The sequence below is a fragment of the Lepidochelys olivacea genome, assembly GCF_965140295.1.
Source record: "Lepidochelys olivacea isolate rLepOli2 genome assembly, chromosome: 5".
NCBI classification, from domain to species: domain Eukaryota; kingdom Metazoa; phylum Chordata; order Testudines; family Cheloniidae; genus Lepidochelys; species Lepidochelys olivacea.
The window spans coordinates 42871833-42895149 of NC_140415.1; the positions used below are offsets into that span (position 1 = coordinate 42871833).

General features: G+C 39.2%; 1 protein-coding gene across 7 annotated transcripts in view; it reads left to right on the forward strand.

The window, feature by feature from the left end:
• ERBIN (erbb2 interacting protein) overlaps positions 1-22224 on the forward strand; it is a 235152-nt gene extending 212928 nt beyond the window's left edge. For 6 of the 7 annotated variants that reach the window (XM_084629519.1, XM_084629518.1, XM_084629521.1 and 3 more), the window contains 6 exons: positions 2353-2496; positions 3357-3488; positions 7773-7982; positions 12812-12904; positions 14664-14738; positions 19011-22224. In XM_084629519.1, the coding sequence (XP_084485645.1) occupies positions 2353-2496; positions 3357-3488; positions 7773-7982; positions 12812-12904; positions 14664-14738; positions 19011-19118 (762 nt within the window). In that variant the 3' untranslated portion in view covers positions 19119-22224. The remainder of the gene's footprint in view (positions 1-2352; positions 2497-3356; positions 3489-7772; positions 7983-12811; positions 12905-14663; positions 14739-19010) is intronic. The other variant, XM_084629524.1, reaches the window with a different exon arrangement.
• The last annotated feature ends 1093 nt before the right edge of the window (positions 22225-23317 follow it).

Consider the following 23317-nt stretch of genomic DNA (forward strand, 5'->3'; position numbering starts at 1 on the left):
CAAGAAATATTTGCTCATCCATGCCCTGGGTGTGTTTCGTTTTTTTTGTTTTGTTTTGTTTTTTTTTAGCTTCTTGCACAGATTGAGCTTTATTCTGTTTTAAAAGCCTTTAATCTTTTTCACCAAATTGTCTTTAAGGATATGGATTACTTAAATGTACTTTACATCATGTCAGAGTAGTGTTTCTGTATTTATCTTGTTGCAAGTTCCCATTTTAAGTATTTAACTGAAACAAATCTATTTGAATTGTGAGACAGTACACTGTGTTCAGTGGAGGAGATGGTGAAGAGGAAGAAGAAACATAGTTTTGGAGGGTCTGGCGTATCTCCACCAGGAGACCTGATGCTCTTGTAGAGAGAGAACAAAATGTTGCCATGGATCCATGAGCACAGGAGTGGATCATAGGTTTCTATTCAGAGGGTGCTCATGGCTACATTGGCAGATTTCCTTTAGCTTCCTGGTGACCATAAAAATCAGTTGAAAAACCTCCTCTTTTTAACTCATTCCTCTGCTTTCCCCAAAGAAATAATGTGTAAATACCTTCTTTGCTTAATTCAACTGTTCAAGGTGTTCTTAATCTTTTGTTAGCATTTACTATGATTTGTTAGTCAGAATGGGAGCAGAATGATGTCAATTAGATCATTTTTTGGCACGTGTATGTTTTAACTATGGGGTCAGTACCTCAAAGTCTTAATGCTTTTTTCATTAGCTCAGACAACATCAGTGGCCTGCATCTGTAATGTTTCCGTGATAGAAATCTTCAAGGCTGCCACCTGGACTTTTGCCCACATGTTTACACAGCACTATTTTTTATTTTATTTGTCATTTAGATCTCATGCCCACTTTGGAAGGGTAATACTGCAATCCTTGTTTAATTAGGACTCTTTCCTGGGGGTTGGAATGCTTTGCTAGAGTCCCACAAATGGGAATATGTTGAGACCACCTTAAATGATAGAGGTTATTTGAAGAAAGGTAACTGTGGTTTTCTTAAAGTTGCCTTAGCAGATTCTCACCCATCTCACGCTGCTCACCCATCTTCCCCTTTCCTTTGGCATTGTATTCCCAGGCTTAGCAAAACAAAGTGAGACAGCTGGGGACTGTACAGCCTCTTATGTCCTGGGTTCCAAACAGTTGGTGCTGTAAGAACCACCATGTAGTCCCAATGGGCATTGCTGATTTAGTAGGTTCCCAGTGGTCAGTGGCGTTGGATGGAGCATCCCACAAGTGTAATGTAGTGGGAATGCTCCTAGTAGTGTAGTCTCTGGTGACTAGTATGCATTCCAAAAATCAGTATTGTATGTGCATTTAAAAACAAACAAACAAAAAAAGTGGTTATAACCCACAGTGGTTATAGTATTTTATAGTCCAATTATAAGTTTGGAACTTTTTGTGAGACCTTTTTTAACTGAAAACAATCACACAGGAATTTCATAGAAACAAACAAAAATGCACTTCCTGGCTTTTGATGTTTTGTGGCGTATCCTTAACATTATGAATGTAATTTTTTGTACACAAATATTGTCACGCAAAGGATTCAGTGTCAGTGTTTAAATAGGTGTCTAGTTCATTTGTCAGTTTGGTTAATTTTGGGACTTTCCCCTTCTTTATTTTGGATATTCCTGTTCTTTCATTTGTTTTGGCAAGACAAAACTTCGTGGGGGCAAGGCGGTAATGCTCTTGCTGCTTTTTTTTTAAACCATTGCCAGTACTACAGAGGTCAATGTTGCAAGGTACTGTAGCTTTAAAAAAAAAAAAAAAAGCCTCCAAGTTTTCTTGAACTTACATTCCCTGCTAGGTAAATCTCTGCTCAGTAAATTTGTCTGAGTGCATGTTATTTATTTCGTGTTACTTTTGTGTTGGTAGAAAAAACAAACAAAATGTCTGTGGCTGAAAAAATTTTCATTGTTGGACAAATAATCTTGAAAACTGTTGAGACAAAATAATGGCTCTGCTGAGAATGAAATAATTTCAGCACAAGTGCATCTTGGCTGTCAGTTTTTCCTTTCCACCAACATACCTATTGGATATGTTGGAAATAATTAAGGTATGACAATTTAGATGAGTTAAACATCTATATTGTTTTCCTGAGCACATATACATCTGAATGGCCTTATGAACATGTAATTTTGTATGTGTACTATGTTAGGTTGCATGTTGATTTATCGTAAATAAATGTAAATAGAGTGTCACTGAGGTTTTTTGTACTTCACGATGCCACAGCTAATATAATTGCATGGTATTTATTTTTGCATGATATGGAATATATGTCTGTATAAGTCTGTGTATAACATGTCCTGTGGTTTATGCATGCTGCACTAATCTCTATGTTAAATCTGTCCCCTCTTTATTCAGAGCATGCTGTCTAGGTCCTTTAATTCCAATTATGCTGCAGTTAGCAGCTTTCACTATGGCAGCTCTAGGGATCTGCATGGCAGCCAGAGTAGTGTTGCCTTGAGTGTTGCAGACAGAAGAGGTTCTGGTGTGCACATTGTTCGTGTGAGTACCTACAGTAGGCTATTGCAATATATAGAGGGGAAAAAGGAAACATGAAATGTCTTTAAATCAATAATTAGTTTTGTCCTTTTATACGTGGAAAGCACAGTCATAATTATAAAAATAGTTTAAACTTGTGTTATGAATTCCTGGGCACTGAACCCAAACATTTAAATTGCCTTGCGTTCATATGCTCTACCTTCTTTACAAGGCATTACAACTTACAAAACAAATTGTTTTTCTAATTGGCTTCCGCATGCGATCTAAGATTATTTTCTGTTTTGTCCTCCTCTGTAACCAGATCTGTAGATGATGATCCTTTTATTCTGAATTTGATCCAGGTCTGAAGAGACCCGAGTTGGGGTTTACCCATTTATTTTCAATATTTGGTAAAGTAAACCTTATTTAAAGATGTCTGGAGGCAATCAAGCAAATTAAGTTGATATGTAGGTTGGAAAGAAAGATGAAGGTAGTTTCAAGACTGAACAACCTGAATGAAGATCTGGTGTTTAAATCTACCAGAATTAAGTCAACGAGAGATTTGTTTTAATTCTGTAAGTCCATGCATAGCAGCCATGGACATTTGTTCACCTTTCTTGTGAACCATCTGTGTTATGTGGCTTTAAGAACTTGAACAGTTGTAATTTTTTTTTTTTTTGAAAGTTGGGGTTAAATTTTATGGATCTCTCAGACTTGATTAATAGGATTAAGTTCTGCATGCAAACTCAGATGATATGATTAGCATCCTTACAAGCAAAAATAAATGTAAAAATTGAGCAATTTTTTCTAATATTTTAAGAAATATTGAGTCATTTTGATGATTTGAAGAAATATTTGCTTACTTATTTCTGTGCTGTTTAAAGCATCCCCAGACATCCACCTCAGGAGAGCCATGCCAAGAGGATGTATTCATTTCAGGACAGCAGAACTACTCATCTAGCACACTTAATCTCAAAGATGTTCCTCCAGACAGCATGAAGAAAATAGCTGCACAGGTACTGAGTAATATGATATCATATTTGGATAAGTTATCCTTTGCAAAAATGTATATCTGAAACATGATGGAGTAGTTAGCACTTAAAATTGGTAATTTGTTTTTAAATCTAAAACGTTATTTGATTTTCATCCATGTATTTGTGGTGAAATGATAAATCATATGGCATTAAAAGATCATTCTTGAAATAAGAAATCATCTCATTGGGACAACTGAGTGATTTGTTGTTTGTTTTATTTTCTTCTGGTCAGGGAAAGTTAATAGGGAAGGTTTTTAATAATAGGTTTCCCAATAACAGAGGGTCTGCATGTTGCATGCAGAATTCTGCATGTGGCAGACAATTTCAGAACAGTAAACAAAGCAGAATAAACTTTTTTAAAAACATGTCAGCATTTATTTTTATATCATGGTAAAATTGGGTTAATAAACTGCAGACACCAGAGAGTGAAATTCTGTATTCCTCTCTGAGGCACAGTACAGAATTTGCAGCTGGGGATGAAGTACTTAGGCCTGGTCTACACTGGGGAGAGGATCGATCTAAGTTACGCAACTTCAGCTACGTGAATAATGTAGCTGAAGTTGATGTACTTAGATCTACTCACCCGCGGTGTCTTCCCTGCGGTGAGTCGACTGCTGCTGCTCCCCCGTCGACTCCGCTTGCGCCAATGGAGTAGAAGAGTTGACGGGAGAGCGTTCGGGGGTCGATTTATCACGTCTAGATTAGATGCAATAAATCAACCCCCACTGGATCGATCGCTGCCACCAATCTGGTGGATAGTATAGACATATACCCTAAGGGAGCTTTAAGCCATCTTTGCACCCTTCCGTTTCTGGATTACTCTGGGAGCTTGAGACATTTCCACTACATCGTAAAGAGCCCCGGAGAGCCAAAGTTATAACAGCTTCCTGGGCTGTCGTATGAGTCGTAGCACTGCCCAGAATCACCTCAGTGTGGCTGTGACTCTGACATGCCCCTACAGCCTTGCCTCCAGCACCACTCCCTAAGCCAAAGCATTTGTGGGCATCTTTATGGGGGAAATCCTCCTCCAACTAGATATGGGACTTGTGTGGCCCCTTTATTCTACTCCAGCCCTTTTATGCAGTATAAAGGGGCCAGAACAGGGGAGAACATCTTATCCTAGAACTGCGGTGACTTCCAACAAACCCTTGATCAACAAACAAGGGTTCATTCTGTGTAGTATGGAATTTGGTTAATAAGATAGATAAATCACAAAACATACCGTTGTAAAAAACAAAACAAAAAAAAAACCAGTTAAACCTTCTACTTATCCTAAATTATACAGACAAAAATATTACATCAAGTAGTTAGAAGTTACAAAATAATTGAATACTTGATTTTTTTCCCAGATGTCAATTACAAGGTTATCTCTTTTTAGTTACAGTCTGAGAAACTGTTTACTGCCTTAAGATGTCGTTTTATTTGAAAAATGCTTATGTAACCGTCACAGTTACAGGTCTAGCTGCACCTTCATTCTGTACCTCCCAGGAGTCTGATTAGTGCACCCTTCCGGTGTTAGGCCTCTACCTTAACCTGTCTTGGGGTGGAATCCTGTGAGTCTTTCACTTTTAGACCGGGTCTCCAGCTACAGCACTTTGTGTGTGCCAATTGTGATTTTTCTGCAGGCCAACTAAGATTGGCACCAGCAAGACTTCCTTTCCAAAGTGGATAACAAAGCAACCCAAACAGCCTTTTCAAAACAAAGTATTGTTTAATCTTAAAGTAGGAACAAAACAAACAAACAAAAAGTTTGTAACACAATCAAGGTCTGCTTGCATACCTGTCTCACTTATGGTGTTAGGTAGGCCTATCTTATAACAGACACCTCAGACTCTGGAGTCTCAGTTCACCTGAGCTCAAAACCTCATTTTACTCCCTCTTTTCCTGCACTCTTCAAGTAAGGTATTGCTTTTTTAGGTCCAGTTATGTCCTTTGTTTCTCCTGTATCTCTCGAATCTGGTTAAACCGGTTTTGGCAGCTCACCAGGGGATCAGACAGAGCCCTCAAAGGGACTTTTTTTGCATTGTGTCAGGTGTTAACACATCCTTTTTTACTTATTGTAACTAACCCTGTTTGAATTAACCCCTTGTAATACATACAGTAAACATCACAATAACAAACAAGGAGACATAGTCATAAAATATTACAGACAACTCCCACTTCCTTCATGATAACACTAGCACCACCTTATGCAGTACACCCGTTCCTGGTGTGTTCAGAGATGCATCTACTTAACATGGACAAAAATAACTTTCTACTCCTGTTAAGACTTCAGGAGCCAATACAGCTAAAAGGAAGTGAGCTGGAACCTATACTTCCTTGTATATCATCAATAGTTTATTAACTTCCAGTCAACTACATTTGTGCAAACCCATTGAAGGCAGTGAGGTTGCTCAGTTGTAACTGGAGAGATATTGGCTTGTATGAACTTTTTTTATTGGTATGATTGCAGAAGAAGGAAAGAATCTTAACTTTTTTCTCAACTATGTTTTATTTTTTGTAAATAGCAGTTAGAAAAAACATCTTCTTTTTTTACTTGTAAACCAAACAAATCTGATATGTAAATAAATGAAACCATACATATTAAACCCCACATTGCCATTTTTCAGAATCACTTTACAACAGAGGTGGGCAAACTACAGCCCACAGGCCACATTCGGCCTGCGGGACCCTCCTGCCTGGCCCCTGAGCTTCTGGCCCAGTAGGCTCTCCCCTGGCCCCGCCCGCGCAGCTTCAGCACACCATGCTGCCGGCTCAACACTCTGGGCAGCCGGGCAGCACAGTTGCAAAGCCGCAGCCTGACCTGGTGCTCCAGGCAGCGCAGTTAGGAGGCAGGGGGCAGGCAAGGTTGAATAGAGGGCAGGGGGCGGGGAACAGCGGGGTTGGATGGGGCGGCGGGGGGCAGTCAGGGGTGGGAGGTTTGGGGGTGGTCAGGGGACAGAGAGCAGGCGGTGCTGAATGGGGTAGGAGTCCCAGGGGGGCTGTCAGGGGACGGGGGGGTTGGATGGGGCAGGAGTCCCGGGGGAGCTGTCAGGGGGCGAGAAGCGGGTGATGGGGGGGGGGGGGCGTTGGATAGGAGGCGGGGGCCGGGCCACACCTGGCTGTTTGGGGAGACACAGCCTCCCCTAACCGGCCCTCCATACAATTTTGGAAACCCGATGTGGCCCTCAGGCCAAAAAGTTTGCCCACCCCTGCTTTACAAGGTGGAACCTCGCTTACTCAGAACAGGGTCTGAGATACAGAAGACAATTGACACAGCATGAATAGAAGCTGGAATTTTCTTACCTACTTATTTCAGTTATTTATGATTTAGAGAGAGTAAAACTTTATTAGTATTTGGACATACTAGTATGGTATATTTTGGCAGATTAATTCAGCATAGCAGTGGTGATCAGTAGACAAATAAATGGAAGATGATGGTAGTTTTGGAGTGGGGGTTTTACAGAATGAGTGACAGGAGATATCAGGGTATTAGGGTATGGAGTAAATTTAGTAGGTGTTGGGGGGGGGGGGGCGAGGAGGTGTTCTTGTTCATGGATATTGTGCTCCAGTACAAATTAATCACTTAAGAGGCCTTCAGTAAAAAATTTTGTTGTGCAGAGCCGCCACTTTAGTTAATTAATTAAATACGTATAGATATTCCTGTGGCACTAACCACCATAGTGTCTGCCAAATCAAATCAACAGATAAAGTCAAACCAGAGAGCAACATATACTGGAAAGATTCTCACTGTAGTTCTAAAATTAAGATTCTATAAGGTCTTTAGTTGTAAGGTCTTTAGTGGAAGGCGTTTTCCATGTTAAGTGGTAGGGGAAAACACACCCAATAGTAGCATAATTAGAGTTTACTAAACAGACATTTTGACATAGCATTCACACCTCTGTAATATTATTACACTTGTCTATGAATAGTTCAGAACTAGAATTGATAGACAAATTATATGAATAAAAATAAAATACTGTATAATTTAACAATGTAAACCAAATGTGATACGTTAGAAGTATCACCAAAAAACACTGGTTGAGATGAATTACAGTGAAACAAGTGTTTAAAAAGGAACAGGCAGCTGCCTACTCTGTTCTAGCCGATAAGAGTTCAAAGTTAGCTTAGCTTTTCATGCTTGTCTTTATAAGTTTAAAACTGAGATTTAGTAATGCTCATAAAAATGCAATGACCATCAAGCATGAGAAATGTTGAAATAATTGAATAAAAATTGAGGATTGTTATAAAATGTTATGATTTAAAGACGATTCATGTTTTATTCAGATACCTATGACAAATGGGCAGATGTGCCAGCCTCCCAGGCCTCAGACAAACTATAGTCAAGGCCATCATCCACCTCCCCAAGCATCTGTGGCAAGACATCCCTCTAGAGAGCAATTAATTGATTATCTGATGCTGAAAGTTGCACATCAGCCTCCCTATACCCAGCCCCAGTGTCCTCCCAAACAAGGCCATGAGATGGCAAAGCAAGAGGTAAGGATAAAAATTATATTAAGTCAAGAGGTAAGGTTTTTAATAAGTGTTTGAATATATGATTTGCACTTATTGGTAGCCATAAGTGCAAGGTGGTATTATTTTATTTGCTATTACTATTACTACTAATTGGGTGATGACAGAAATGCTTTAGGAATTTAATTCCAGCAAGAAAGAGCTGTAGCTCACTGGAGTTCTGTCATCCCACTCTTAAAAGAAAAATGGTTGCATGAAATCATACCTTCAGTTTGATTTTAATCTGTTTTGTTCCCTTTCTTGTGATGTGGATGTTATACAGAGAAATAAACCTGTTACTAACTTTTATCAGAAGTTAGAGAGGATTTTAGTTAAAGTATTTCTGCTGAAACTTGAATTACATCTCCCTTCAGCTAACTGATTATCCATGGCCCTTCATGCTTATACGATAATTAAAATATACAAAATAGTAATTAAAAACTCAAAATACCTATGGTTGATTTCAAGATCATCTGACTAGTAATACTCACCCAGATGTTAAAATAACCAACACATTTAATAGTGCAAAAAGCCTGTGGTAGAAAAAAGGTGACTTCTGCAGCAAGTCCAGAAAACTAATAAAATTCGGGTTTTGACAGACCAAAGTAGGGTAGAAAGTTCCACAGCCAGCGACTGGACCAATCTCGGAGGGCATCTTTCCACCAGCCCCCTTCTTTTGAAACAAGGGCTGTTAATTCAGTTTCCTTTAGTGATCACAACTGCAGTTGTATTATAATACTCACTCACGAACCTGTGATGCCTTAAAGATTGCTGTCAGATTTGCACTTGAACAAATTGATTAGTTTGAGACTTTTGGACGTTGCAAATTAAATGAGAGGAAAACCAAGTATTTTGGCTACGGAACTGAAGTGTCAGGCTATTGTGGAAGCCTTCAAGGCCTATTATCCATATTTACAAAGTATGGAATTCCTGCAGTACAGTGCTGTGGAGTGGTTTCTTACAAAGCACAACCCAGAAGGACACTTGTGGAGGTGGAATCACAAGCTGTCCAAATATATATTCATGGTTTACCATAAACCTTTGAAAGCCAAATGTTGGTTGTGGATGCACTCAGCTGGTGAGGGCAGTGAGAATAGATTCTAGTGAGGACATCTGGCAAGAACAGTCTAAGGCCCCTGAATTACTTTTGATGCACCAACACGCATATCAAAGACACCCATATTGGGGAGGTTAAACACAGTTCAGGAATGATTATCTATTGATCTGGCTACCAACTTGCTGGTATAAGGATAACAGGATTGTATGGTCAGCAAGCTTACAGAAAACAGTACTGTCTTCATGATGGTGAAGCAGCAGACACCTGTGATATGAAAAGACACTGAGCAAGGTATATGGCAGGGTTTTTGGCTGGGCATGGCTGCAGAAGTTAAAAAGTGAGTACTTTCTTGTCTTATCTGTCAAGAAAGGAAAGCACAAGCAAGGGGAGGCAAAACTCCTTTAGGGGAAAGGGCCCCAATTTAATAAACCCTGAGAGTTCATACAGAATTACTTGAAAGGCCTATTACCAGAAACACCAGCTGCAAGTAGATATTTGCTGCTAGTGTATGACACCATCTCAAAGTATGTGATGGCACAACCACTGAAGGATAAAAGGATTGATACAGTTAAGGCTGCATGGATGAAATATGTAGTGTTGCAGTTTGGCCCACCAAGCTACATCTCCAGTGATCTGGAAAAGAATTTGAGTCACGGTTATTACATAAGTTCTGCTGACAACTCCAGGTAACCAAGGCGAGGACCAGTATTGCCCACCCTACGAGTAATTGTGGGGGGGAGGATAGCTCAGTGGTTTGAGCATTGGCCTGCTAAACCCAGGGTTGTGAGTTCAATCCTTGAGGGGGCCATTTGGGATCCGGGGCAAAAACTGGGGATTGGTCCTGCTTTGAGCAGGGGGCTGGACTGTTGGGGATTGGTCCTGCTTTCAGCAGGGGGTTGGACTAGATGACCTCCTGAGGTCCCTTCCAACCCTGATATTCTATGATTCTATAATAATAGAGTGGAGCGAAAAAACCGCACCCTTGGTTCCATGCTTAGACTCAGTCAGTGAAGAACAACAAGACTAAGATACAAGACACCTTTTTACTCCTGGGGAAATTCTGTGCAAGTGCAGAATTAATGTCCTGTGTAGATTTACACACACACAAACACACTTATTTATTCTGACAGGGAAGCGAAGGGAAACCACGAGAGGGATCACAGTGCAGTTATACCTTTCGCCCACCAGGGGCTGATGTGGTGCCAAAGAGAGGGCAGGTGGCTCACAGGCCAGAGCAGCTGGCTGCAGAGAGGGAGGGGGGCAGAGGCTGCCTTTCTCACAGTGCCCTGCCCACAGTGCCAGGTGAGGAGGCACAGAATATGAGGGGGACGGACAGAGCAGAGCACACCGGGCAGCTGGGGGGCAGTAACCCAGACTGGGGTACAGAAGGACTACTAGTGGGGGATAGACTGGGGTGGGGGCACAGGAACTGTTGGGGTGACATTGAGTGAGGGTGTAGCGCCACATGAGGATGGGGAAGAATGGGTGCAGGAACACATGGGGACAGGGACAGATGTGCCTGATTGGTTTACTGACCAATTCCTCCCCCTGCCCCCGCTCCAAAAAAAAAAACCAAACAAACAAAAAAACCCCAACCTGATGCATACTTTTGCCATCCACACCCAGCAACCCATCCAGGTTTGCTCCAGGACTGTCCCAGCAATTACTTCCCTCTCCCTCAGCTCCTCTGTTACCCCTGACTCCCCCAAGCCTTTGCATCGCTTCTGAGCAGTGTGGGAAATAAGGTTCTGAATTATAACACAAGGTTCTGTATTAATATGCCTAGTAAGGAATCTGTCAAAAAACCATTTCCTGAATCTTTTTTGTTGTCTGTATTGTTACAGACATACTTGCTGACAGGTATTTTGAACTAAATTACCAAAACAATGAAACTGGTGTTATTTTGACAAATAAAATGTAAAATTTTGAAGAATTTGTATTTTTTTGGCACAGAATTTTTAATTTTTTGGTGCAGAATGTCCCCGACAGTACCTTTTGTCATCTTTGCATATAACACCAGCCAGCTATCCATTACTCTCCCTATGAGATTATTTTTGAACTCCGTAAACACTTGCTTCCTTGTGAAGTGACGTTCAGGCAGCAAGAACCTGCAAGGCCCTCTGCACCTACACAGGTAGGTGATGCAGGAGAGTCTTTTATTAGTGACCTGAAGGCAGCATTCCAAAAGATGGAGGAAAATGGGTTGGAAGCAAGCATGACAGGCACAAGATACCAGAAATAAAAAAATTATGCCTGTCCCTGAAGAAGAGAAGGTATGGCTATGCAACTGGAAAAAGCATCCAGGAAAAAAATTGCAGGACTGCCAACAGTTGTAATTCTCATTTCTAGAAATCAAAGGAAGTAACAACTGCAAGTAACAACTCCAGCACACACAGGCAGGACTTAACTTCCTCCTAGTCCCTCCTCTTCCCCCTTGAACAAAGACGACAACATAACATCAAAACAAAACAATTTAATACTAAAATTAAGATACAGCACCGCATATTAGGGGAAGTGCTGTCTGCCCTGATCATTGCAGTATATAATAGAAGAGAAACTAGGTGAAACTCTAGGCATTATTCTACCTCAGTAGGCAGCGCCTTACTCTAGCTATACCCTAGGAAAATCAGTTGCTAGACGATAGTTCAGAGCTAAGTTTCCCTGATAGGCTGGAAAGCTCCTGATTTCTGGAGCCTCTTTCCAATCACCTGCTCCTATCTTCTGCTGTTGGGAGAAAGTTGTGTGGAGGAGGTGCTGTATAGTATTTTGCTGTAGGTAGTGTCTTGGAGGGCTGCTCTAGGACACTAACTCACAGAGATTCCTAGGAGTTCTCTGAGACTTGACCCATAGAGCCCCTACCTAGAGCATAGGCCCAATCTGTCCACACCATTAAGATATGGCAAGAGCACAAGGCAGTGTTTTGGATAGAGTGGTGGTACATAGGCAGCTATTTTTCTAGTCATATTTTTATGACCATAGTGAATTGGGGACCAAGCTTTGTCCACAGATGCTGTGCCTAGTGTAAGTTGTGGGGACTGAAAAATAGGATCATGTAGGAATGAGGGGAGCCAGCGAGAGAAAGGAGAGATAGGATTAGGTGTGGGAAACTCAGAGAGAGAGCCAGAATGGGGGAGTTCAGCTGGCGTGAGCCAGGAAAAGAGGCATTATCTCATTTACATAAGCTTACTCCCCTATTTGCCAGGTGTGCAGATTAGTGTGTTAAATCATTTGGGTTATATCTCTATATTTCTGGATTTATAGCCTTAGGAGGTGTGCTATAATCTAACTAAACTAATACACCATAAAACTTGGCTGTTGTGGCTATGTATTATGTTTTAACACACTGTTACCAGAAATTATATTTGAGATATGATTATTTCTTTTGAACTGTAGAGTAGGATCTTCAATATTTTTGTGTCTTTGTTAATTTGAAGGCTGTTTAGTACTAATTAAATCAAAGCATCTGTATGAATATTAATCAGCGTTCCGAGAGTAAAGTTTACTTTTGTTTTTTGATTGTTGATATTTTGCGGGTATATTGTATGTCTGTTACCATATTCAAAACTTCCTTGTATTAATATTAAAAATGGTAAGAGGAAAAACATTGAGATGGTGCTCTTTCCCACACCATTTGTCAATGTAAGTCTTGTTTGGTCATAATTCCAACTATAGTATTTAGACAGTATGATACAGCATTTTATAGTATGTCCATTTCTGTGGATCTGAGCTTTCAGGGCAGTTCCTTTTACTTTGTTAGATTCGAGTGAGAATTGAAAAAGATCCAGAGCTAGGATTTAGTATATCAGGAGGAGTTGGCGGTAGAGGAAATCCATTCAGACCTGATGACGATGTGAGTATTTCATATATATGTACCTGTTTTAAGAGTTGTTTTAAAGGCAAAAGATGTTTAAAATAGGTTTATTTTACGTGCTTCACTTTAAAGCATAATAAATGACCTGGCACATATCACCTCTTTGGTGCACTAAACAGTATATCATACACACTTGTGAGGTTTTTAATTGGAACTAGACCAACTGTATTTAGAGCAAAACAATAGTCAGTATTTATATAGTACTTTTCATCTTCAAAACACTAAGAGATTTATTATCAGACAAAACTGAAGCTGAACGATTAAGTGACTTGTCTACAGGTATGGAGTCAGTGATGGGTAACATTAGAACTCAGGCTCTGTCTTTTTCCAGTCCACTAGACCGCACTGCCTTTCCAAATAGTGTTGACTGGAACAAAGAGGTTATCTCCAGTATTTTTTCACCTCTAAGTGTTGTGTCACTTCCCATCCATACAACCGATGGAAAGAGGCATTTGGAATTAATGCCATGGAATCTCTCCATGACCATGTTTTTTTATTTTTTCAACTACTGTTAACAATATTATCATTAGTATTAGTAGTATTTATAAAATATCCAGATGTGCTATTGTTTATTTCTTTTAATAAATAATAAAAGATGTGCTATTGTTTATTTTTATTAATAAATAATAAAAGTGTGCTAAGCACTTCCTGGCATATTAGAGAATCCCCTACCTCAAAGAGCTTAGAATCTTAGCATACAAAAAATAAGCAAGGGATGGGGGAAGGGAAGCAAACATATGAGCAAGTGATTTGAGGTAGTATTTGAAATGCATTTTGTTGTCTGACTCTTGTAGGGTGTTCTTTTCCATTCATTTCCTTCCCCTATTGATTCCATTCTGTTTTCTCAGCAACCCATGCCCATTTGCTCACTACCTAGCTCTAGCCCTACCATTTCATCTCCACTGATTTAATCCTTGGATATATTCAGTCCTTGCCTGTTAGCCAACGCCTAGCCAGTCACACACAAGGTGCCCCACTCCTCCCGTATTTTCCTCACAGATCAACCTCATAATGCCACAAGAAATAATTTTTGCCTGTGAATGCTTCTTATACAGTAGGTTCTGTGGGGCTTGGAGTTTGTTTTTTTGTGAACAATTAAAAGCTAAAGTTGATTGTGATTACTGTAGGATTGTGGGGGAGGGAGACTGGCTTGCAAAAGTGAGGGAAATGAAGAGTGGAAGGTGAGTCTTGTAATAAAGCTGGAGTTTGTGCAGGAGGGAGGCTATGAAAATTGAGATAGAAAGGGATGAAAACAATTTGACCAAAATTACAGTACATAAAAGTTAGTGGTGGGGACAATCTAGATTGGGTGAATGGTAGGATTTTAGAAATGTCAAGCATTACAAACAAGATAACAGTGAATTATGGAGTTTAAAATTACGTTGTCTCTTACAGGAAAAAGGATTTAGCCGAGAGCACTTACATCCAGTGTCGATACTACATTTTATACATAATATACATCTGGCAATTTACACAAAGGGGTTAATTTAAAATTCAGATGGAGAAATATTTTCCCTTCAGTGTTCCAATTAATGCAATTCTTCTGTCTTTAATCTCTGAGAAATTTTTAATCATAAAAGCCAATGAACCTATTATTTTTCACTCTTTCACATTCTCTTTTGTTTAATGGGGAAAATCAAAGAATATCTTAAGTTACAATGGCTTCAAGTTGCTCCAATATCTATGAAATAAAATCAGTCAGAATTCTCCCCCCCCCCCCCCCAATTTCTTTCTACAGGGTATATTTGTAACCAGAGTGCAGCCTGAAGGACCAGCATCTAAACTGTTGCAGCCTGGAGATAAAATAATTCAGGTACTGTAATTGTAATTAATGTACATAGTCCTTGTTTGTATGTTTGTTCTGTCAGTCAGTGCCTTTCTTATTTATGGCTAGTAGTGGCAGAGTACATTCAAGTTTAGTACTTATATTCTTTACATAGTTTTATCAATATCTCTTCCAAAAGAAGTCTTGGAAAACCAGTTATAGTCTGTTTTATTTGAGTATTTTTCAGATATATTAGTATCTCAATTACAGTGCAGCCTAAAAACAAACAACTTACAAAAGTAAAAGCATTTTGATAGACAACGTAAGTTACCTAACATATGATAAAGCCACCGAGAATACAAACTTGGACTTGAGATTGAGCAGCTCCAGCTAAATGATTGCCTGCATTTGAGTGAGGCTTCAATAGTTCTGTGCAAATTGGTTCCTCCCATCATTGCTGGGAAATGGGACTGGCTCTGGATCTTAAAGGGTGCAAGTGCTGTTCCATTATAAGAGCAGATATATCTTTATAGTAGTTTATACAGTTAGGTTTTGGAGGTGTGTGTGTTTGTTTGCAAACATACATAACCGTTGATTAAGACACATGGGAGATATTTGAATTGAACTGTATTTTGTAAAATCGAATATGTGCAGAGGGTAGCCTTCTGTTGGAATAGATTGTTATTCCTGATATTTGAATGATATTTCAGTAGTTAAATTTTCCCTTTGATGTCCGTCTACATGGTGGGTTGGTTTTTATGAAGGAATTCATTTTCTGAAAAAGAGCAAAGAGAAAATGTCTGGTGAATGTGCTGAGGCAGTAATTACAGGTTCTTTCATCTTTCAGAACTCCTAGGCCATATTTGCTCTGACAGGTTTTGCTATTTGTGATGATTCTATTTTTCTCATGCAAATTGTAAAGCAGGATCTGGCAGTGGCAGAATGGAAAACCTGTCCTATGCTGCCACAGTGCCAGTTACACAACTTTTGTATTTGTATGTCTTAGTGAAGTTTCCCTGAAGCTGCTAAAGAGAGAATCCATGGTTGTACACATTTTGCTGATCGCACCTTTGTACACGTTACAACTTCTGTGTTTCTAAAGCACAAAAGCATCTCTGTGTTTGGATGTCTTTAGCCCTGGTCTGGATACAAAGGATGGCCTCAGAAGGTTATTACTTTCTCAGGAAAACATGCATTAAATGTATGTCATAATGTAAAATTTAGGCCTGACTGGTGGCTGTATAGGTTTGTATGCACTTTGGATATCAGTAGGAAGGTTAATATCTGGAATGGGTCCGGTACAGCAGTGGTTTTCAACCAGGAGTATGTGTACCCCTCGGGCTACTCAGCGGTCTTCCGGGGGTATATCAACTCATTTAGATATTTACAACAGGCTAGTTTTACAACAGGCTACATAAAAAGCACTAGCAAAGTCAGAACAAACTAAAATTTCACACACAATGATTTGTTTATACTGCTCTATATACTATACACTGAAATGTAAGTACAATGTTTATATTCCAATTTATTTTATAATTATATGTTAAAAATGAAAAAGTAAGCAATTTTTCAGTAACTGTGCTGTGACACTTTTATATTTGATATTGTTTTTAAGTGAGATAAAACTTGGGAGTGCACAAGACAAATCAGACGTTTGAAAGGAGTACAGTAGTCTGGAAAGATTGAGAGCCACTATTGTCCAGTTCTTGACTTATGAGTAGTTACCCAGCTTCTGCTCTTCAAAATGGAAGTCTTGCTGCAGACCACACTCACCTAAGGAGTTATTGCAGGGGTGGGATTTGGAATAACATTTAAAACACAATATAGGTGCCATGCATCTTATTTACATGACTCTCATTTAATTTTCTAACTCTTGTCCACTCTCCTACTCTACCTCAGTTCCCGCAATTGGGAATGCTGCGCAATTCTCCTTATTTGGCTGTGGTAGTAAAAAGTAGCAAGCCTTGTTCAGCTGAAACCTACAGATCCATTTGGACTATTAACTTTTATCAAAGATTAAGCTAAATTCTAGGTATGACTGACAGAGAATCAGTCAAAAATTGGTTTTAAATCTCCACTTTAATGGCTTTGTTATGCCAATAACATAGGAGCAATGCTTTCTGAAGCTGTCCAGGGTGATGTGTCTAAATACTACTTGTCTTTATGGTGTTCTTTTTTGGTGATGTCATGATGAAGTCTCTCTTTTATTAAACAATTCACTACTTGATTACAGTAAAAGCTTTGTAATCTGGCATGTTGGAGAAATGCGGGGTGCCAGTTAGTCAAAAATTCCAGTTAATTAAGAGTTATGTTTACCAATCGAGGGAGGGAGTTTGAGTGCAGGAGGGGACTTGGGGCAGGGGGTTGGCGCTCACCTTGGGCGGTTCCCGGCCAATGGAAGCTGTGGAGCCAGCACGTGGGGCAGCGCACAGAGACCCTGTGGCTGTTCCTCCGCCTAGGAGAAGCAGGAATAGGTTGCTGCTTCCAGGGAGCTGTGCGGAGCCTGATAGGGAGCCTGCTGGCTCCGCGCCAATTGGACTTTCAATGGATATCAGAAATACTGGTTTCTAGAGCTTTCTGTTTGGTAAAGTGCCGGATAACACAGTTTTTACTGTACTCATCATGAATTACATGGTAGAAGAAAATGGAGGTGCAGGTAATAGATTTGCAGATAACGTGGTAGATCCTTACAGAGTTGCTTGCGTGCACGATTCTGATATCACCGCTAAGAGGTGATCTCTCATTTAGTGAACACTGCTCCTGCTATACTGATGAGGATCAAGAGTCCCCCTAGAATTGAACAAGGAGCCAGCTACGGGATTTGTTGAGAGGGCAGAGCCCACGGAATAACAGAGGTGGATGCCCTCAGAAAAAAATGTAGTTGCTGGAAATGGACAGATTCTAAAGCAGTGGGTGGCTCCTGAAGCCTTGCAGAAGACTCAATGCTCTGAGGGTTGAGAGAGGACCTAATTTGCTTGCCTGGAAAATGTATACGGGCTGACTCCTGTTGAAAAATAATTAGTATCTTAAGCATCAGAGTTGCATCGTGGGTGTAAAATCCTCCCTCTCCTCCTTTAAAAATAAAAGTCAGCCTTTAATAAACTTAACCCACCATATACCACATTTCTAGATTCCAAACCTGTGGTGCTCAATATTCATTATACTCAGTAACTCCTCACTTAATGTTGTAGTTATGTTCTTCCAAATCCAATTTCCCCATAAGAATTAATGTAAATGGGGGGAGGGAGGGTTAGGTTCGGTTCCAGGGAAATTTTTTTTGCTAGACAAGAGACATGATATACATATACAGTATAAGTTTTAAACAATTATTTAATCCTGTACACAGCAATGATGATTGTGAAGCTTGGTTGAAGTGATGGAGTCAGAGGGTGAAAGAGGGTGGATCGTCCAGCTGCTCCTCCTTCTGTTTTTTCCAAAGTGCTGGGGGGTGCTCAACCCCTAGCTCTGCCCAGGCCTGCCCCAACTCCACTCTTTCCCCTGAAGCTCCCCTCCCCTCCCCTCCTGAGCACGTGTCCTCGCTTCTCCCCCCCAGCCTCGTGAAGGCCACGAAACAGCTTTTTTGCGCCATTCAGGAGGCTCTAGGAGGGGTAGGAGCGAGGATGTGGCGCACAGCCTCCCCCTTCCTTCCCCATGCCTCCCACCCGCAGCAATCAGCTGTTTTGGGGTGTTCAGGAGACTCTTGGGGGGGAGGAGGAGGGAGCTGCTGACCTGCAGGGCCATTGGCAGGCGGGAGGCGCTGGGGTCGGGTGGAGGAGAGCTGATAAGGGGGCTGCTGACCCACCCTGGTTCCAAGCCCCCACAGCCAAACAATATTATAAGCAAACATTGCACAACTTTAAATGAGTATGTTCTCTAATAGGTCAGCGATGTAACAATGAAACAGTGTTAACCGGGATGATGTTAAGTAAGGAGTTACTGTATTATACTCATTTTTTCTTTGTGGTAGAGGGCACCTGTGTTCAATTTATTAGTTTTGTCTAGTGCAGTCATACTAAGTCAAAGAGAGATAGGATTTATATGCTTTTTCAGTTCTGGTTCCTCTATTTTGGGTAGCTGCAAATGTGTCCCTATCGCCAATCTTTGAAGCAGAATTCTTCCACAAATAGTTAAACATGCAGATGACTTCACTTCCCTATCTTACAGTACAGAATGTTTCTGCCACAACATGAACAATCTAATAATGTGAAAACCTATTGAGTTTTATTGCTAAAATTAAAGACAACTTGCTGTTAGTTAAAACGCAAGTTACAAATAACATGTCCTGGGGACATTATTAATAAAATATAATTTCCTTCTTAGGCTAATGGATACAGCTTCATCAATATTGATCATGGACAAGCGGTGTCCTTGCTGAAGACTTTTCAGAACACAGTGGAACTCATTATTGTGCGAGAGGTTTCTTCATAAATACTGTGGGGGGGGGGAGCCAGCAAGATTCATCGAAGGACTTGTGGGAAACTGAATATTTTGATTATTTTTATATATGAAAGGAACTTGAAAAAATTATGATCAAAATTTGTACAGTAATGAAATATTGAACTTGTGGTTATGGGGAAAGAACCACTGTATAGAACATACAGGAAACCATTTTTGAAATGCATATGGTGAATAATCCTGGTTATGTTTTTAAGCATTATAGCAATCAAGGATCACTCCTCCAAGAACAGACCGGTGTTGTTTTTGTACAGAGGGTAGGTTTATTTTTGGATAATTCTTATACATTACTAAACTTTGTGCAAGGCTGTGAGAAGCCTCAGTTGTAGCCAGTGGACAGATGGCAGGGCTGTCTGTCCTGTAGCTGTTTGTTGCCTTTATTTTTATTCACTGGGTATTAATGTGTTATGCTGAAACCACTTCTCTAGATGTGGGCAAGAGGTTTGAAATGTTGGCTTTGCTATGTGCATGTTGTATAGATGAATGGGTAGATGGAAGTTGGTGCTGGTTGGGTTAATTTAAAGGCCTAGTGAAGAACTATTTGCTATCAGTATCTGGAATCAAGAAAGAAGGAAACATTTGGTTAGTCTGGGAGTGTACGTCTACCAAAAGAATAATGCAACAAAAGCATAATGTCTTTTTAGGAAGACTATAATTACATTATTGTGAGCTCTTCAGGATTTGTTTTTCTCATCATCATCATCATCATCATCGACTATCCATTTGCTATGTGTGATTCAAGTTCTATTTTTTTATTTGCATACACAATTTTTTTCAACTGTACTGTGCCCAGAGGTTTTTCCCTGCCATGGAAATCCCCGATTTTGTGTAAATGGTGATACTTCTATCTTCTTTGTAATAAGTACTCAATTTTAAACTTATTTATAGATTTAAAAAAAAAACAAACCCAAAATGGCCAGTTTTTAAGGTTGTGTTGCCTGTAAAACACACACACAGTAAATGCGTTAGGAACGAAGGATTAGGAAAGTCATCTTGATTTTTTGTTTGGCCTTGCATTGCCTTCTTAAACTAAAAGGATACTACGCATGGAGCTAGGTAACCAAAGCAAGTTTGTGAAACTGTTGAACAGTGATGGATAATTGCTGTGGGTAACTGTAGAGCAAAAGGACGGGGTACTTGGAACCCACCAGTTTGTAACGGTATTTCTTAAAGGGCTGTTCCTACAGGTAACATTAAATGTGAACTAGACACTTCAGAGTCATTAAAGGGTTTCTAACTATATTAATGTAATAGTGATTTACCACAGGCTGCCTTTGTTCCTTATTACTGTGTAAAATATTTGATTATACTTTTGTTTGCCTGAAACATTAACTTTGTTTTCTCTTTATTTCCTATGTAATTGAGTAGAGATTGCATAATCTGCAGTGGTAATTAAAACATGGTTATTATGGACCAGGGAAAAGTGCCATAGAAGACCAATAACTGTTTTTAATCAGGGCTAATTATTAGCCTGTCATTGGAGCAATATTCATTTGTTGCAATTCATTTTTAATTAATAAATGAGTTGATAGTTTTAAACTGGTAGAAATTGACTTTTCAACCCATGTATAATAAAATGTTTTTAATAAAGCTAGCAAGAACACCAGCCCACTTTAGTTTTTTGAAAAATGAGCTGGAACATAAAGGAATTGTACATAGCTAGCTGAAATAAACAGGCAGTACTTTTTAAATACGTGAACTCCAATATTATTGCACTTCTTTCAAAACTGTTAATCTGTTGCTTCTTGTACTGTGTCTAGTTTAATAATTTTAACTGAAACCCTTTAACAACTCTTTGTATATTATAATTTTTTAGTTGATTTTCTGTAATATTTACATAGGAACTGATTTTTTTAATATTAGCAGAAGTGTGCTGTATTTTGATAAAATTCACTTATTTTCTGTGTGCTTTAATCTTTACAGAAAAGAACAAAAAATATAGCTATATAATGGCAGGCTTCCGCGTTCCTTTTTTTCCTCTGACTTTTTAATTTCTCAATATATTTTTTTATTGACAATGCAAAATGATCACATCACGTCTTCATTGCTTTTAAAATCATACTATTTTTAATCACACTCTGCCTTTTAAAGGGAATACATACCGATAAATCCTAACTTAACTTGACCTGATACATAAACTCTGTAACTCTGAGGAGGGAAAAGTCCAAAACCCAGAACTGATTCTTTACTGATCTTGGACTTATTTTAACTTTGTGTATATTATACAATAGGTTTAAATAGTTCAGTGAGGGTTTCTACTGTTGCAAATGCTGTAACATTTTTCTTTAATGTTAACAGAAGGTTTAAACTGTGTTGTGTCAATTAACTTAATTTGTAAGGTTGTGTATTGCAGAAAAACACTGTTACCAAAAACATTGGTTTGGCTATGGTATAACTGTAGGAGTTTAGTACTTCTTGTGGAAATACTTGGCCAAAGTCTGTCCTCAAGAAATTAGCAAATTAACCATGAAATAAAATATTGATGGTATTGATTTTACAAAGAAAATATTGGAGGTTTTTAAAAAATGTATTGAAAATGGTTAGGGGGTTAAAAAAATTCAGTGTATATTTTTTGGAGAGTGGGAAGGGAGAGGTCTGTTTAATTAGTTCATTCAAAATATAGGAGGAGGAGAACCATATCAAAATTATTTAGCCTATATTTTCAAACAAAGGAAAATCAAATTCATCAGCATAAGTGTGGAATTAATAACGTTGACATCAACTCAATATTCTTTCTCATCATAACAATTCATTAAAGAATCAGTTCAACTGACAATGAAATTTCCCACGTATTTATTATGTAAATATTTTTCTGATTTTCTTTTTCGGACTGAAGTTTAAGAAGTGTGTATATACTTGAAAGCATTCTATGAACACAAACAGCAATAAGCAACCCAGAGAATCAAGCCTTTATGATTGATTTTGCTGTATTACATTTTTTTTAGAATTATTTCCTTGTCAGCAGTTCTGAAATGTTTTTATTGATCAGCATTTATCCAACATTCCAAATTTTTGTATATAAATAGATTGTTTCTGAGATAACACATGGAGAATAGATAATAAACTAATGCTCTTTAAAGCTGTGTGTAACTGACTTATTTAATGTTTAGAAAGTTCTCCAGAACATATTTTTCTGTAGTTTTATATCATTTGCATAATACAGACCTCAGTCTATCAAAATGTATTAGTACAGATTTACTTTAGCCCAGTGGGACTCTGTGTGAATGCTTAAGGGTCTACTTTAGTGGATCTTGTTGCAGGACTGGCTCAGAATTTGTGAGGACGCTTAATAGTTTTTTGGTTTTTTTTTTTAAACAAATATCTATTACTGTTTATAGTTCCAACCTGGCTATAACTATGGCTGTGTCCATTGCTGTTCTATTGAGGCAGCCATTTCCCTTTAACAGACTGAAACTAAGGGAAATTAAGACAGATGTAAACTTGCTCTCCATTGAAACCAATGGGAAAAGCACTGTATTTTGAATAACAATTTGAGACTTAATATTCTTTTAAAATGCAGTTAGGTAAATGAGTCTGGTTTCCACTTGGATTTGTTTTATTGCTAAGGAGTGTCCAGGAATCTCAGAAGAATATGGATAACCAACTTGCCCTTGTCACTGAGGTATGGGATGCCTCAAATGTGACTACTCCAGCGTCAACAGCCCAGAAGGTGGGTGAGGTCAGGCAGCAGAGTCAGAGAGAGGACATTTTGGGGAGCAGTCTGATTTGGGAGGACTGGGCGACTTGAATTCTTTGAGGAGGTCAACAAGCATGTGGACATGGGGGATCCAGTGGTTATAGCCTACTTAGATTTTCAGAAAGCCTTTGACAAGGTCCATCACCAAAGGCTCTTAAGCAAAGTAAGTTGTCATAGGATAAGAGGGAAGATCCTCTCCTGGATTGGTAACTGATTAAAGGGTAGGAATAAATGGTCAGGTTTCAGAATGGAAAGAGGTAAATAGTGGTGTCCTCCAGGAGTCTGTACTGGGACCAGTCCTATTCAACATATTCATAAATTATCTAGAAAAAGGGGTAAACAGTGAGGTGGCAAAATTTGCAGATAACAATCTGGAGTAGTCCCAGGCAGACTGCGAAGAGCGAAAAAAGGATCACTCAAAACTGGGTGACTGGGCAACAAAATAGCAGATGAAATTCAATGCTGATAAGTGCAA